General features: G+C 35.9%; 1 protein-coding gene across 1 annotated transcript in view; it reads left to right on the top strand.

Annotated features, from left to right (window-relative positions):
* The window catches only part of USH2A (usherin), a 673,955-nt gene that overhangs the window by 107,588 nt on the left and 550,524 nt on the right, over positions 1-15,843 (top strand). Inside the window, exons 11-12 of the mRNA XM_059413329.1 lie at positions 10,574-10,769; positions 14,192-14,833. Of these exons, the coding sequence (XP_059269312.1) occupies positions 10,574-10,769; positions 14,192-14,833 (838 nt within the window). The remainder of the gene's footprint in view (positions 1-10,573; positions 10,770-14,191; positions 14,834-15,843) is intronic.

Here is a 15,843-nt window from a genome sequence, read left to right as displayed (position 1 = left end):
AGTGCATCTTTCACAAGTTATAGCTTCTAATCTCTGAGCGAAAGAGACCTAAAACCAAAAAAAAAAACCAAAAAAAAGAATGATGCAATATGAAATTATACCCCTTTGAGAACTAGAAGGACTATAATTATAGTATTTCCTCTTAAAACCATTCAAGTATGTAACATTGTTGGGAACAACAGTGTGTGGGGAGCCTCTGTCCACTCTCTGTCTTGAACACTCAAATGTATTCCATGCCTACCTACTGTGACTTTGAGCGTGCTTCATTATTTTACCTTTTTGCACTACTCCTTAGAGATCATGGTGGGTAAGTTTGGAAAACGGTGTCTCAGAAATGCATTTTGGAGGGGAAAGGAAGCTATAAAAATATACCAACCTGACAAATGATAGACATTGTAGAATGGAAAAGAAATCACATCTTGGTTTTACACCAATGTAGAAACTTTTTTTCTCAAATGAGTATCTTCGACCACTGAGCAAGATGCTACACAGCAGGATCACAAAATGTTTAAATGGAAACAAGTACTATCATGCACATTATTCACCTGGCATTCTCTAATGCGTGATTAGATATTTATATGTGGCAGAAACCACTGCAGATTCATTTCTTTATTTCTGAAGTGAAATGAGTATCTTACGAAAGTAGCCTGTTATATTAATGTGGACATTTCTTAAGGGTGTCAGAAGCTTAAGAAAAGAAGTATATATACTAGAAATATGTAGTAGATTTTAGGGTCCACATCTTAGAGCTGAGCTAGTTCCTGGCCAGGAGAATAAACTGTATAAAGATCAAGTGATAGTTAGATGATGGATGGATGGATGGATGGATGGATGGATGGATGGATGGTTGGTTGGATGGTTGGATGGTTGGATGGTTGGGTAGATAGATGTATTCTTCCTTACAAGTACAAGAAATGCTGCAAATGATTAGATATTTCATAAATGCTTTTTAAAAAAATGCTAAAATAAATCTATTTTCAGAACTTACATTCAGATTATTAGTAGCACAAATATTTCAATATTGACTCAGTTTGGCAAGATGATGTTTCTTTGATGCTCAGTGATCCCTGTCAATAATTTAATGAGATGCATAACTAAGAACTAAAAAGAGTAAGACTGAGTCCCAAGGACCACTTGAGTTAGTGCGGTGATAGACTAGGTAGCAAGTACTTCAAGCCCTAGTTCTTAAATCTTAGTGTTCATAAGAATCTCTAGTGTAACTTTTTAAAAATGAAGATTTCTGGGCTCAACCTTCAGGGACTTTTAATTCTATATAGGTTTGAGTAATTTGGTTGTGGATAATCAAAGAACTCAATTTTGGAATACACGGAACATGTGTTGTAGATTTGTGTATTCCAAAATTTTCAGTATTTAAAAGTGGTATTGCTTGATTAAGATAAATATTTTGAAAACTATGAATATATAGTTTTTTTTTTATTTGAATGAAGAAGAGTTTGGGGCAGGTAGTCTATAAGAATCTATTAGAGTCTTAACTAATTCTCTACCAAAATTGAGTAGAAATTGTGATTTTCATGACTCTTGTTATATTTGACAGTATCTCCTAAATACATTTCAGTTATGTAACCACTGACTTTAATTAATTTCCTTAATCAGTAAACATATATCTTAGGATGCTATGATGTACCAGGAACAATGCTAGTCAAGATGTATATAATAGTAAGTAGGAGAAACAGAAACTAATGAATTAAATTTATCTTCCCGTAAATGTCTTGTTTACTATTGTTATTTTAAGAGAAAATTTGTAAAGATTTTTTTTTCATTGCCAATGATAAACACATCTTGACTTCAGATTTTCTGTTTTTAGTTGTGTATTGTATTAACCATCAATTGTGCCCATCCACTCTCAATAGTTTCTCCTAAGTGTGGGGGCTTGCCAAGGAAGTGTTCCCTGGTTAGTCTGTTTTGAGAGATCAAGGAAACTGGATTACTCCAGACTTTAGTTCCCACTGAAGATCTCTTGTAATCACTATTGTTGGGTCAATGTAACCTCTTTCAGATTTGGTTGCCCATTCTCAAATCGGTACAGTACACCTTGGGTTCTCTAGTTCTTAGGTCCTTCAAAAGTCAGGTGCTCTGTGACTTCTGTCTGCTTTTGTTCCCACAGATAGTGATATCATGCAGGTCTTTGTGACTATTGATGGTTTCTGCCCACTTGTTACTTTGTGGGGGTTTCTGCGGATAGCTGGTCACCTAGTTTGTTTGTTTGTTTGTTTTTTATAAATATTATTAATGGCTTTTTTGTTTTGTTTTGTTTTTAGTTTTGCTATTTAGTTCTGTCAGTATGTTAGGATTTGGAAAGACTTTAGGACTCTGTGGCCATATAATTATTACTCCTGATTCCTCTGGGGTCTATTTCAACTTTCACTGCCTAATTTAAACATATAAAGCACATGGAAAAATGCAAGTCCAAGCAAGTTCCTGTTGTTTACCTTCTTCTGTGATAGCTCCCTTTTCTCCTCTCTTTTTAACCTACTTTATCCATCAAAGCCTATCCCTCCCTCCACTTTTTACCTACCCACCACAATGCCCAACTGCACTGACTCAGCTTTTCCTGTACTTATCCAAACTCGGTTCTTTATGGGTAATTTTAGTCTCTTATGAAACTGAAAAAGAGGCCCTAAAGACAAGTGGGAATGAATGGCAAAATGATTCTTCATAAGGTAAGCAGCCAGGCATCAATGTGAAGCTGACTACTTTCTCAGCCAGAAGTAATGGTAATGGGAAAGGAGTAACTTGATGAAAGGGGGAAAGAGAGACTGAAAAGTCAGCTGGACAGAAATTGGACAAACAGTAGTGAGGGTGAACAAACTCAAAGTTAGTTTCTTGAAAAGATTAGTAAAATTGATAAACACATCAATAAAAAAAAGAGAAATTGCAAATTGCTAAAATCAGAAATTATAAAAAATGGGGGGACATTACAGCATGTTCTATAAGCACCTTGATATCATGAATAACTCTTTCCTAATTTGACATCTAAGTGAAATGGACAAGTTAACATGAAACTATTACAAGAAGAAATAGAACATTCATATAAACCTAGGAAGAAATAGAAAATCTAAATACTTCATACAAATTAAAGACATTGAATTTGTAATCAAAATTCAAATTTCAGAATTCTCTTTCAAGAGGGAAAACGTCAGGCCTGCATGACTTCACTGGTGAATTCCTTCATAATGTAAAGGAATAAATCCTATCAGTTCTACATAACCTTTTAGAAAACTAGGAGAAGTATATACTTGCCATGTCATCTTGTGAGGGCTATCTGACCCTCATCCCACAACCTGACAAACCATTTAAAACAAGTCTATCAGGAACAAAACAAGGATGTTCTCTCTTACGACTTTGAATCAGAGTCCTAACAGTAATCAGATGTAGTGCAAAATGAAAAAAGGAAAAGACACACATAGCTACAAAACAAATCCTTGTGCAACATTTCCAGCCAGATTGCCGCCATCCAACCCTTCCTACGGAAACTCTGGGGCCATCCCTAAGGTAGCATTATGTTTTGAGTGATTAAAAAGGCATGTTGAAGCCACCTCATGGAATTTGGACTTTCTTAGATAAGCAACAGGGAACTATAGAATTCCATGAGCATAGAAGTAACATAGTGGTTGATGTCCTAGAGTGGAGGAGGCAATGGACGTGGTCCACCCCAATGGAGAAATGTATCAGAAGCATTATATAGAATTGCTAGAACCTGGTGATAATAAAAAGAAAAATGACTTTGATTTTAATTATTTTTTATAGAATATATGCTCTCTTATTTTCAGAATCCACTTCACCTCCTCACAGGAGTATTACCAGAATTGCAGTAGATGAAAATTTGATAGTTTATTAAATAGATTAAGGGAAAGGAAGAGATACATAGGAATCATTCTATATGTACTTGTTGGGTACTGATGACAATTCTGAGGGAAGAAGTAATGGGAACCGAGAGATATTTCTCTTGTAATGTGTGACCTTATGCAACTTACAAGATGCATACTGTGTTGTATAGTTATATATGAGCGAACGTTTGTTGGATAACTATGTGAATGCATGAGTTCTTCAACAGGGAAAATACAAGTTGAAGAGTTTCTATAAAAGAAAAGTCTAGTTTCTACAAAAGACAAGACTGCTCTGAAGAGCATATTCAATGCTTAAAAGATGTCTTTTTTTGCCCTCATTTGTATTTCCTTTCTATTCAAACAATACCCTCTAAATCCACTTTAATTTTCAGGGCAGACTTCCTGTTCTTAAACGTTTGAGTTTGCTTTTCAAATTTTTACTCTGCTTGGCAACATCAGCATTATCTCATTGGCTTTTGGTGAGTTCAATGAGAATATGTAAACTATAGCATATTAGATTTTTTTTCTACCGCCAGTCAGATGAGTACATAGGAAGACATATTTCTGCTCTTTTAGAAGTGTTGTTTTAGATTACTTAAAATATAATGTGTATTACAGAGAACCTCTGCTATATATTGATTGTGCTCACCTAATTTTTTAATTTTGAAATCATACTTTGTATTTTCCTTAAACACAAAATAAATCATATAGGAGTTATCCAGTGCCTTGAATTCACCTTGATGGAGTTTTATCTCTTAATGGAAAGGAGAGCTGAGAAAGCTAAGACAATTATTGCAGAATCTTACTCTTTTCAACTGTCACAAATATCCCTGTCAAATTCATTGTTTGAATTGTCACACAATGGACTGTGTGTATCTACCATTTCTACATAGCCCGGTACAGCAGGCTTTTGCAGTGTGGTCCAAAATGGAGAGGTCCTGAGTGTGGTCACGAGGTAATGTATAGCAGCCATGAGCAAACGTCAGTGCTCTTCAGAGAAGTTCACAAAATGGTAGTAACCAGAATGCTTGCCTGATTCTCCTCACAGGCATAGGCCATTACCCTGACTTACCCTGACTTCCTGCTGCTATCATTAGATTTATAACTTATCACAAGCAGAGTGAATTTATCACATTGGCCATGAGCGTGGATTTAGGCATTAGGACACTTACTACCTGTCTGTCCAAGGTTTGGTTTCTTCTGCAAAATGAAGTACCATGCTTTTCACTAATGGTAAAATGACTCTTCCGTGCTTCCATTATAATGGGGTTTGGGGAGTACATGAGAAAGACCAACATCAGTCAATGTAAGAATAAGTTTATTTACTAAGTAAAGTGCTATGGAAGAAACTGGACAGTGTAGAACACCATGGGACTGGCATTTTAAAAAAGGGACCTGCCGTTTCAGATCTATAGTCAAGACAGGTCTCATCAAGAAGGTGACCTTTAAGACCTGAAGGACGTGATGGAGTTAGTTGTGTTGAAATCTGGGATAAGAGTCATAGGCAGAAGGGGCAGCCTCTGTGAGCAACCTAAGGTGGGAAAATCCCTAATGTGTTCAAGGAACAGAAAAGAGCCTATGTAGCTGGAGAGGACATCCAAATCTTTCAGGATGCGAATGAGTGGTCTTTTTACTTTGCAGGTGCCTGCCTACCACGTACCCAACAAGTATTCTAGAAGGGTGAAAAAAGTTTGACTCTCAGTCATTTGATGAATTTACTATATTTGTTTGATACCAATGTGAAATATACATAGTAATCATGATACCTTATCTTTATCAAGTTCTTACTGTGATCCAAAGAGGATTCTAGATACTTTTATATTAATAATATCAGTTAATCCTGACAGCAGATGTAGATATAATTATGCTCATTTTATTTTTTTTATTTTTTTTTTAAAGATTTTTTCTTTATTTATCTGACAGAGATCACAAGTAGGCAGAGAGGCAGGCAGAGAGAGAGGAGGAAGCAGGCTACCTGCAGAGCAGAAAGCCCGATGTGGGGCTCGATCCCAGGACCCTGGGATCATGACCTGAGCCGAAGGCAGAGGCTTAACCCACTGAGCCACCCAGGTGCCCCGAATTATGCTCATTTTATAGACAAATTAAGATTTAGGTAGATTTAGGGGCCAGAGTATAGCTTACACTTTAGTAATTATGCCACATCCAAGTGATTAAGGAAATTAAACCATTTAGTTGAGACAGAACAGGAGCCAGTGTTAAATTCTAAGGCTCGATCCCATAGCGCATAAGCAGGCAGGATTGCAACCATACATCGAGCTCCTTGTTTCCACTTAAGGTAGGTCTTGGAAAAGTCATATAATTTTCCTTTGGATATTATATGCCTCACAGGATTATTTGTTAATAAATAGGAAAAAATACATACAACATTATAGCACTCTGCCTGAAATATTATAAGTGTTACTATGCTTCAGACATTCTTTTGGATCCATGGGTGGTAGAAAGGTGCACAAGGTTATGGCCCTTTGATTGCTGAGCCATACAGCATACAGCCATACCCTGAGAAGAGTTATTTTTCAGAGAGGCATATAATTATAAGTTAGACACTAGAAAATTGCAGGGTGGTATAATATAGCAATAACATGCTCTAGGATAACAGAGGAGGGAAACATGCTTTAACTTGGAAGGAACTCAGTATTGGAGAAGGCTACAAATGGGTAGACATCAGTACCTGGAAGGAGAGGCCATACTGCAGTGAGTCAGGGCCTGCCCTTGACCTTTCCCTTCCCTTGCGTTATCAGCATGGATGCCTGTGCTTTTCCTCTCTTGACGCTAATAAATAAGCTGTTATTTGCTCCCTTGGTGATACTTAGCTTCAGATGTTGTCAACGCACAGGCAAGGCTCAAGTGAATTCCACACTCATATTTTAAATTAAATACTCAATATCTAGAGGGGTATCTCACATTTAACATGTCCCAAACTGATCTCCTGATTTCTCTCCAAATCTGCTTCACTCATGGCCTCTCCCATCTTAGTTAATGGCAACTCTGTCCTTCCAGTTGTTGATGTCAAAAGCCATAATATCATTTTTGAATTGTCTTTCTCTTAGCAGCTATGTATAATTTGCCAGCAAGTCATGTCGACTCTATCTTCAAAAATATCCATAATCTTTTATTCTGCCTATATTTAATAATTTTAAAAAGATAAAACAATTTAATAATTAATGTTGAATAATTCCTTTGCTTATATCTGCTTAGCTTTTTATATGTCTGTCCCTAATTTTCCCCCCAAATGCTGACACCTTTGCTATATGAATATCTATAAGGTTTTCTTTTTTAAATTTGTAATTACATGTCCAGGTACAATTATTCCATCTGTATAGCCTTACCTTCTTCAAATGCTCCATCTTTGGATTTAGTCTGGACCAATGGCCTTCTAGGCCTCCTGCTCAGCTACTTAGCCCAATACTCGCCATGTGCTTCTGAATCTTCATCTCCTTGATCCCATGCCTTGTGTTGTTGTTGCTCTTGTTCATTTACTTTTTGATCTGTTGGAGTCATATCCCCCACAAGCTTCCTAAGAGAGGCAGCTAGATTTTTGAAATCCTTTCATACCTGAAAAATGTCATTATTCTTTCCTCGGTGATAACTGATAGTTTGACCTGGTATTGAATTCTAGATTGGCAAATAATTTTGCTCATAATTTGGAAGTTATGACGTAGTATTCTGGGTTTCAATAAAAATGCAGAACACTTCAGTGATATTCTGTAGCGCTTTTATATGGGATTTATTTTTTTCTGGAAGTTTTTGTCCCTTATATTTCCAGTATTTGAATGCTTTATGAGATTGTACATGACATTGCCTTTGTTCCCTGCCACCCCCACCACCCCCACCAATTAGTTTTGCCAGCACATGGTGAGCCCTTTTAAACTGTAGCTTCATGTCTGGAAAACTATTTATTTTGTATTAATTCTTTGATATTCTCCTCCCTCATGTTTTTTTTTTCTACTTTTGTCCATCTGGAAATGCTCTATTTTTATTTTGTTTACATCTCTATCCTTATTACTCTTTCCCAAGAATTTTCTCAACTTTCTCTTCTCGTCTTTTATTGAGATTTTTATTTTGCCTAATGTATTCCTTCCTCCACAGATTGTTTCTTTCTTAAGGTTTTTGTTTTCTATATTTTTAGTGAATATAGCTTTTACCTTATCTTTCTGGGGGATAATAATTACAGGAGTGTGTGTATTTATTTGCTTATTTATTCATTCATTCATTTATTTATGTTTATTGCAGTTGACATACAATATTACATTAGTTTCAGATGTTTAGCAAAGTGATTTGACAACTCTGTACATTATGCTGTGTTCCCCAGAAATGTAGCTACTATTTGTCACCACATATTGTTATTGTAATACCAAAGACGATCTTCCTTGTGTTGTAGCTTTCATCCCATGACTTATTCAGGGCTGTATTACTTAATTGGGCCAGTGTAAAAGTATTCTACCAAAGAGCATAGAAACAGAAAGATGTTGTATCTGACATTTTGGAAGTATATTTTTAAAGGGGAAAAGCAAACCTTTCTCACTTTCTACTTCTTGGTGGACAAGAATTGGTCTTAGAGTTTAAATAGATATATGTGCCATAATATAAATGAAACTAGGGGTGTCTGGGTGGCTCAGTTGGCTGAGCATCCAATTCTATTGTTTTTTAAATATTTTATTTGAGAGGGAGAGAATGAGAGAGCATGAGAGGAGAAAGGTCAGAGGGAGAAGCAGACTTCCTGCTGAGCAGGGCGCCTGATGTGAGACTCAATCCCAGGACTCCAGGATCATGACCTGAGCTGTAGGAAGTTGCTTAACCAACTGAGCCACCCAGGTGCTCTGAGTATCTGATTCTTGATTTTGACTCAGGTTGTCATCTCAGAGTCCTGGGACAGAGCACTGTGTCAGGCTCCATGCTCAGTAGGTAGTCTGTCTGAGGATTCTCTTTCTCCCTCTCCCTTTGACCCTCCATGAGTGTGCGCTCTCTCTCTAAGATAAAAATAAATATTTTAAAAAATAAATGAAGCTGAGTTGTACAGATGTAAATTTGTATTTTCAGGTGAATTTTGAGAAACTGCTTAAAATAAAACTTTTCATAAAACTAGAAAGCCTTTATAATTTACTTCTAAGTCACATTTTAAGGTATGGCTCATTTAAAGAAAGTATAATTTATGTGTTATACAAATTTTAGGTTAAGGAAATGGTAGTAAAACCATATTCTCTTATTTGCAGTAGAGTATATAATCAGAGGCCTAGTAGATTTTCATGACTATATATTACACATACTTACCAATAAATGCCACTTATTTTTGCAGACCAAATCAAATCTCCATCTTGATTATTTGGATTGGGTAAGAGTGCGGTGGGGAATGTAGCAAGGTACAAAGGATCATTCATGGTCTTTGCATATCTTTATGGACCTATAAGTATCTTTGACACTGAGGTTCATTATTAATATACGAGTATACCTGGTGCATGTAAACACTTTTATTTTTCAGAGTAGTAAACATTTTCACATCAATTATTTGACGCTTAAGTAATGAATCCAGCATATTCTCTATACCTGAGATGAGGAAGAATGAGACAGTGATAGATTCCTTAAGATTCCTTAATTAAAAAACCCTTTTTTACATCTTTGTAACTGAATCCCAAACTGATCTTTTTGAGTATACCTGTGATTACAGGTAAATCAAGCCACACCTTTCTATACATAGGTTACTTCCCTGGGTGACAACCCTGCCACCAATTGTGGAGAGCTAGATTCAGCTCATGTAAGAGGAAATCAGGGGAAGAAATGCCAGTGACTTTACAGGAGATTTGATCTGATGTCTACATTGGCATCTCTTTTGCAAATCCTAAGTTATTTTTACATTTCTCATATTAGTTTCACATTTTACATGCATATGTTCCCTTCTGAAAAGCTTAGGCTCTTAATTATCTTTTTTTAACCACCATAGTATTATTTATGCATATAGTAGATAAGCATTCTATATTTTGTGTATTTCATTCTCAGGAGCTTGAAGAAGAAAAATACTCTTTTTCAGCTGATATTTTACTTGACTGTGCTCTGAAACAAATAACTATTTTTGCATTTTTACCACAATATAAATCAGCTAACGATACTTAATATGACTAAGTTATGTTACAAATAAACTATAAATATGCTGAAATATTCCTAAAAGCAGAACTGTTTTTAAAAAAAAAAAAGTTCTCAAGTTATTTATCAGTAGGCACAAATGGTTCCATTAACAAAGAACTTTATTTTAAACATTAAGACCTTGATGGGATGATATTAGTATAGAAAGATCCATCCTTAATTTAAGCACCACGTATCAAGCAAGTTTGGGTCGATGAGATAGTAGATGAGAGGAACAAAAAACCAGAGAGGTAAAATCGTAAGACTAAATTAACTGCCGGCTCTTTTCTATTTTCAATCTCCACAGGACTATATTTTGATTTCTTTCTGTGGCGCTCAGTGCTTAATTCCACGTTTCCCTTTTAGTCCCGTGCTACTGACTTCTTCGGGGTTTATTTTCATTCAGTTCTATATATTCACCCTGCTGAAGCTTCCCTTGTTTTGTGTCAGGAGGAAATGTACTTTATTACCTTCTTGTCTGTTTAAAGCTCTTTTTTTTTTTCCCCCTTCCTCCCTGTCTTGTACCTAATGAGCAAATTATCTAAAAATAGATGCGTTCATCGTTCTACAAAATGTTGTATCTCCTCTAGATTGGAGGCCAGTGTAATTGTAAGAGACATGTGTCTGGAAGACAGTGCAATCAGTGCCAAAATGGATTCTACAATCTACGAGAGTCAGATCCTGATGGCTGCAGCTCCTGTAACTGCAGTACCTCTGGGACAGTGGATGGAGATATTACCTGTCACCAAAATTCAGGCCAGTGCAAGTGCAAAGCAAATGTTATTGGTATGTGTAATGCAAAAGTTTACAGTCACATCTCTATTACCATCTGGAATAAAATTCTCTATTTGATTTCTTAACTGAAGAGCAAAGCAAATTTCCTTGCTCAAGGCAGGCTGGGAAAAAAAAAAAACAATTTGGATGAAATTAACTGTCTAAAAATGATTAAATTAATAATTCTATCAAACTACAGCTTGAAGCTTAGTTTAATCAACCCTTTAGAAGTTTCTTTATTCTGTAGATGCCTTAGTTCACATGGTCCCATACTAATAAGTCATAGAAAAATATAATTTGCTTACTGCATAGATGTTTCTTTTAGAAAATTAGTACTTTTTCAAAATGTTTTACACTTAATGAGTTCTAAGCAAATCATTTCCATGCCAGTTTTCTTAATAGACCAAAATAAATGGATTTTTTCAAAATATTCTATGCTACAGGGTCCTTTGTGATAAATCTTTCCATTTTTTTTCTATTATATTTCTTTGAACTGTTCCTATGAAATGCAAAATAAGTCAACATAATTCCACAGATCATGTGTATTGGTAGGGTTAGTTATAAAGGGCCACATAATTTTAATTTTGTAATTCAGTGCCAAGCTGATTATAATAAACAGCTACCTTCAGTGTTATTTATCATTTTTTTATACAAGACCTGCTTTTTTGTTTGTTACTCCCACAGGTATTTTTCAGAAATTAGATTTGATTATAGCAATTTATTACATCCAGCATTTTTGAGGGGAACCACAGCCACATAAGGACAAAATTTATCAAGTGCCCAAAATGCACTATGTACATAATGCACTTTGAAATATTGATATATGAGAATATTATGAGAGGAAACTTTCCTGATGAAGTGAGTCTTGTATTTTAACGGAACATGTCTTGGTTCACATAGGAAGTTTAAGAAAGACCTGTACCTTTCTATTGTCATTCAGGACACCAAGTCTTCCGTGGTTTTTCTAACACTAACCTGAACCTTGTAATAATGAAAACATGCCCGGCAGACACGCACACACACATACACATACACACACACACACACACACACACACACACACAAATACATATACAGATGAACATATTCTGAATAACATTTTTATTACAGTTCTGTAAGTCTAAACCTAATTCTTTATCTTTTCTATACGTAGGTATATATACCTCATTTTATACAATTCAGCCAGACAAGCATTTCATTTTAATTTAATAAAAAAATATGGACATGGTAAATGATATGACACAAGATTTCTCTGGTTTAAAGAAAGGTTACATCAAAATCTCTGATATACTTGTCCTATGCATTTTAAGCATACAAAAACCAACTTTTTGGGGAAAAAAAAAAGGAAGGAGTAACTTGTAAAGAGCAGTGTATCTTTTTATAAGTGTTATCTGTGATGCTAAATGAATTCCAAGACACTTGAATTCAATCTATCTAGTGTCATCCTTTGTCCTTTAATATGAAATATATTTTAAATTCATGATCGGAAAGCAAAATTCAAGGATAGACCTATAAGGACAATGAAATGTTTACTTTTCTGTAACAATGAAGTCTTTCCTGTGATGGTTGGATCCCCGATCTTAAGAAAAGGGGGATATCAAAATTTGCTCTTTATTTAGAATGTGTTATGACTTCCCTGCCATCTCTGTGTCTTATTGATCCAGATAGTTTTCTGTAGGAAAATACAAAGACATATATTTTTGAAGATTAAATCATCATTTTGAGATGATTATTTCTAGAGCTATTTCTGCACGTGCAGATTTTTGAATAAAAACACAAACTTGGTAAGTTTATATAGGTTTCTTTTCCTAATGGGATTAGCCAATACCCTTATTCAATTTTACCTTGTTAATTAAAAAAAAAAAAAAGCCAAAAATACTGGTGTATGTTGTGTACGCTTCAGAAAGCAAACTGTTCGAGTTAACAAAACTGTTAAATCTTACTAATGATTCTATCACCAGTAAAATACATTAGCACCAATAATTTTATTAAAGTAGGTCATTCATCTAGAATAAAAAGGGAGAAGAATGTGAATTAAATGCCAAGTGTGCTAACTCGCCTGCACTTGTTAACACCGAATGTGATGCCCTGTAGGCCTCCCCGAGTATCGTTAGGAATAGATTGCCTGTCAGGAATATGTATGGCATATTCAAATAAGCACTGCGCATATTTTTAAAACTGATATGATATGAATCCATGTAGACCAATTTTAATAGTTCAAAATGAGTCATAATTCTTGTTAACAATACAGTTATTTTTAAAATTTGCAGCAATAGTGGTCCTTTTTTATTTTCCTTATTGAAATTAAATGATATGCCTTAGGTGAGTCATTCATCACTGTTAAAGAACTTGCCTTCCATTGGAGTTCTTGAATTTTTATCCATATATATACATATATATTATGCATTTCCTTCCAGTTTAAGAAATGCTTTTCTACATATGAGTTCCTGAGTGTGTTTTTGACTGTTATTTTAGGACTAATTTTTTTTTTTATTGCGATCATAGCTTGAAATAAATGTTTCCATTGATTCAACCCCACGTAGCCAGTTATTTAAAGTCAGGTGTGTGGGAACTATCTAAAGGGAATATTTTGCATCTTAACTGTTACTATTCAAAATTGTTTGTTTTATTTTCTTTCCTTTTAATGCTCTATCTGAAACTCACCTAAATTGTCAGAGATTTAAGTTTGAGTCGTAAAATATTTTTCTCTGTTTGTGAAATGTATATATGTACTCCTTTAAATAGAAGTAATGTAACAGCAGAATTTATTTCGTGTTTAAAGAGGAATGTCCTGAACCACACGATATGACAAGCGATGTGATTGCTTTATGAGCCAAGGAGAGCATAATTTATATTAATTGAAAATAATAAAATGTAGGGGCATATACAAGCCTTGAAACAAAAACTGCTCTGGATAAGTTTTATTTATATTAATTATTTAAAGAGGGGATATTCAGAAGCATATATTCTGCTACACAAAAACAGCTATCACCTTCCGATTGTTTTAAACATTGGTGTATCATCTGATTTCTAGGAAAATAAGTAATGTGGTAGTATGTAAATTCTTCTGGGTAGCTTTGAAAATTTATTTCCTTGCCTGTTCTTTTCCATGAACATTTGTTAACGTAAAATAATTAAAAATAATCGTTTTCATATTTGTTAGAGAGGAAGAGTGCCACATTTCTAGTGAGCATTTCTCTGTATGTTAAGGAATAAAATTTCATAAAGCACGTTACAGAACTAAAGTTTCGTATGACTGCGCATGTGAGTATCATTACTGTATTTTGAGTCTATGACCAGGCCTCCGTGGCATTCCCTGGGAGAACATTTTGTGTCTGCGTTCAATGTTGGCAGGAGCGTGGTTTATCTTGAAAGACTAGAATGAATAGAATCATTTCCACATTTTCACTTTCTTAAACAAATTTTATCTTCAGGGCTTAGATGTGATCACTGCAATTTTGGGTTTAAATTCCTCCGAAGTTTTAACAACGATGGATGTGAACCCTGCCGGTGCAATGTCCACGGCTCAGTGAGCAAATTCTGCGATCCTCTTTCTGGGCAGTGCGAGTGTAAGAAAGAAGCCAAAGGACCTCAGTGTGACACCTGCAGAGAACACTTTTATGGACTGGACATTGCCAGTTGTAAGGCCTGTGACTGTGATGAGGCTGGATCCCTGTCTGGGACCGTCTGTGATGCCAGGACAGGGCAGTGCGTCTGCAAGCCCAGGGTAGGAGGGAGACAGTGCAACCAATGTTTGGAGGGATTCTTCTACCTCCTGCAAAATAATTCTTTCCTCTGTCTGCCTTGCAACTGTGATAAGACTGGGACGGTAAATGGCTCTCTGCTGTGTGACAAATCAACAGGACAATGTCCTTGCAAATTAGGAGTAACAGGTCTTCACTGTAATCAGTGTGCGCCTCACAGGTACAATCTGACCAGTGACAATTTTCAAGGCTGCCAGATGTGTGAGTGTGACTCCTTGGGGACATTACCTGGGACTGCTTGTGACCCAGTCAGTGGCCAGTGCCTGTGTTTGCCTAATCGGCAGGGAAGAAGGTGTAATCATTGTCAACCAGGTAAGAGACGTGTGTTACGTGTTCAGCGCACAGTGACTTTCCTTTCATTTTCCCATATTGGATGATTCCTCTTTGTTTTGGGGTTGGGACTTTTTTTTTTTTTTTAAGATTTTATTTATTTATTTGACAGATCACAAGTAGGCGGAGAGGCAGGCAGAGGGGGAGGAGAAAGCAGGCCCCCTGCTGAGCAGAGAGCCGGATGTGGGGCTCGATCCCAGGACCCTGAGATCATGACCTGAGCCAAAGGCAGAGGCTTAACCCACTGAGCCACCCAGGCACACCGGGGTTGGGACTTCTAAAAAAATTTACTTCCAACAACGTTGTTGTATTTATATTAGCAACAAATACAGATAGAATGATTCCATATGTTCAAGATTATTTGGCATATCTGTCTCTATTGATGTATTTGGGGTGAGTCTTTACAGGAATCCCAGTCAATCAGACATTTTATAATCAAAACTAATTTATACTTATATCTCTATTTGAAGTAAATTCCCTTCAAATAACCACAAAAAGTCTGAACTAATAAAAGCAAGAATAAATTTTGTTTCCCAGAGAAGTGAAAACTTGGGTTAATTATCTATACCATGCCAGATATTCAGATGATGAACTTATTTTCTGAATAAAGCTGACCGATGTTTTTACTAAATGGGCTGTATGTTCTATCATTATCTAGTGGTATCTAGAATATTTTTTAAAGGTTTTTATTTATTTATTTGTCAGAGAGAGAGAGAGAGCACACAAACATGGGGAGAGGCAGGCAGAGTAAGAAGAAGGCCCCCCAATGAACAGGACTCTATCCCAGGACCCTGGGATCATGACCTGAGCCAAAGGCAGATGCTTACCTAACTGAGCCACCTAGACATCTCTAGAATTTTTAAATGTCACCAAATTTGCAAAACAGACTACTGTTTAGTCTCACTGCACCTACCTTTTTAAGTGTTTGCCAACTGGAGGAAAGATGGACCCTATTCATGGTTTTCTCCTTGCCTTTATATGATCTAACTAAA

This window comes from Mustela nigripes, chromosome 10 (genome assembly GCF_022355385.1).
Source record: "Mustela nigripes isolate SB6536 chromosome 10, MUSNIG.SB6536, whole genome shotgun sequence".
NCBI lineage: Eukaryota > Metazoa > Chordata > Mammalia > Carnivora > Mustelidae > Mustela > Mustela nigripes.
Note: the sequence above shows the minus strand (reverse complement) of the source record. Positions and strands in the feature narration are given on the sequence as shown.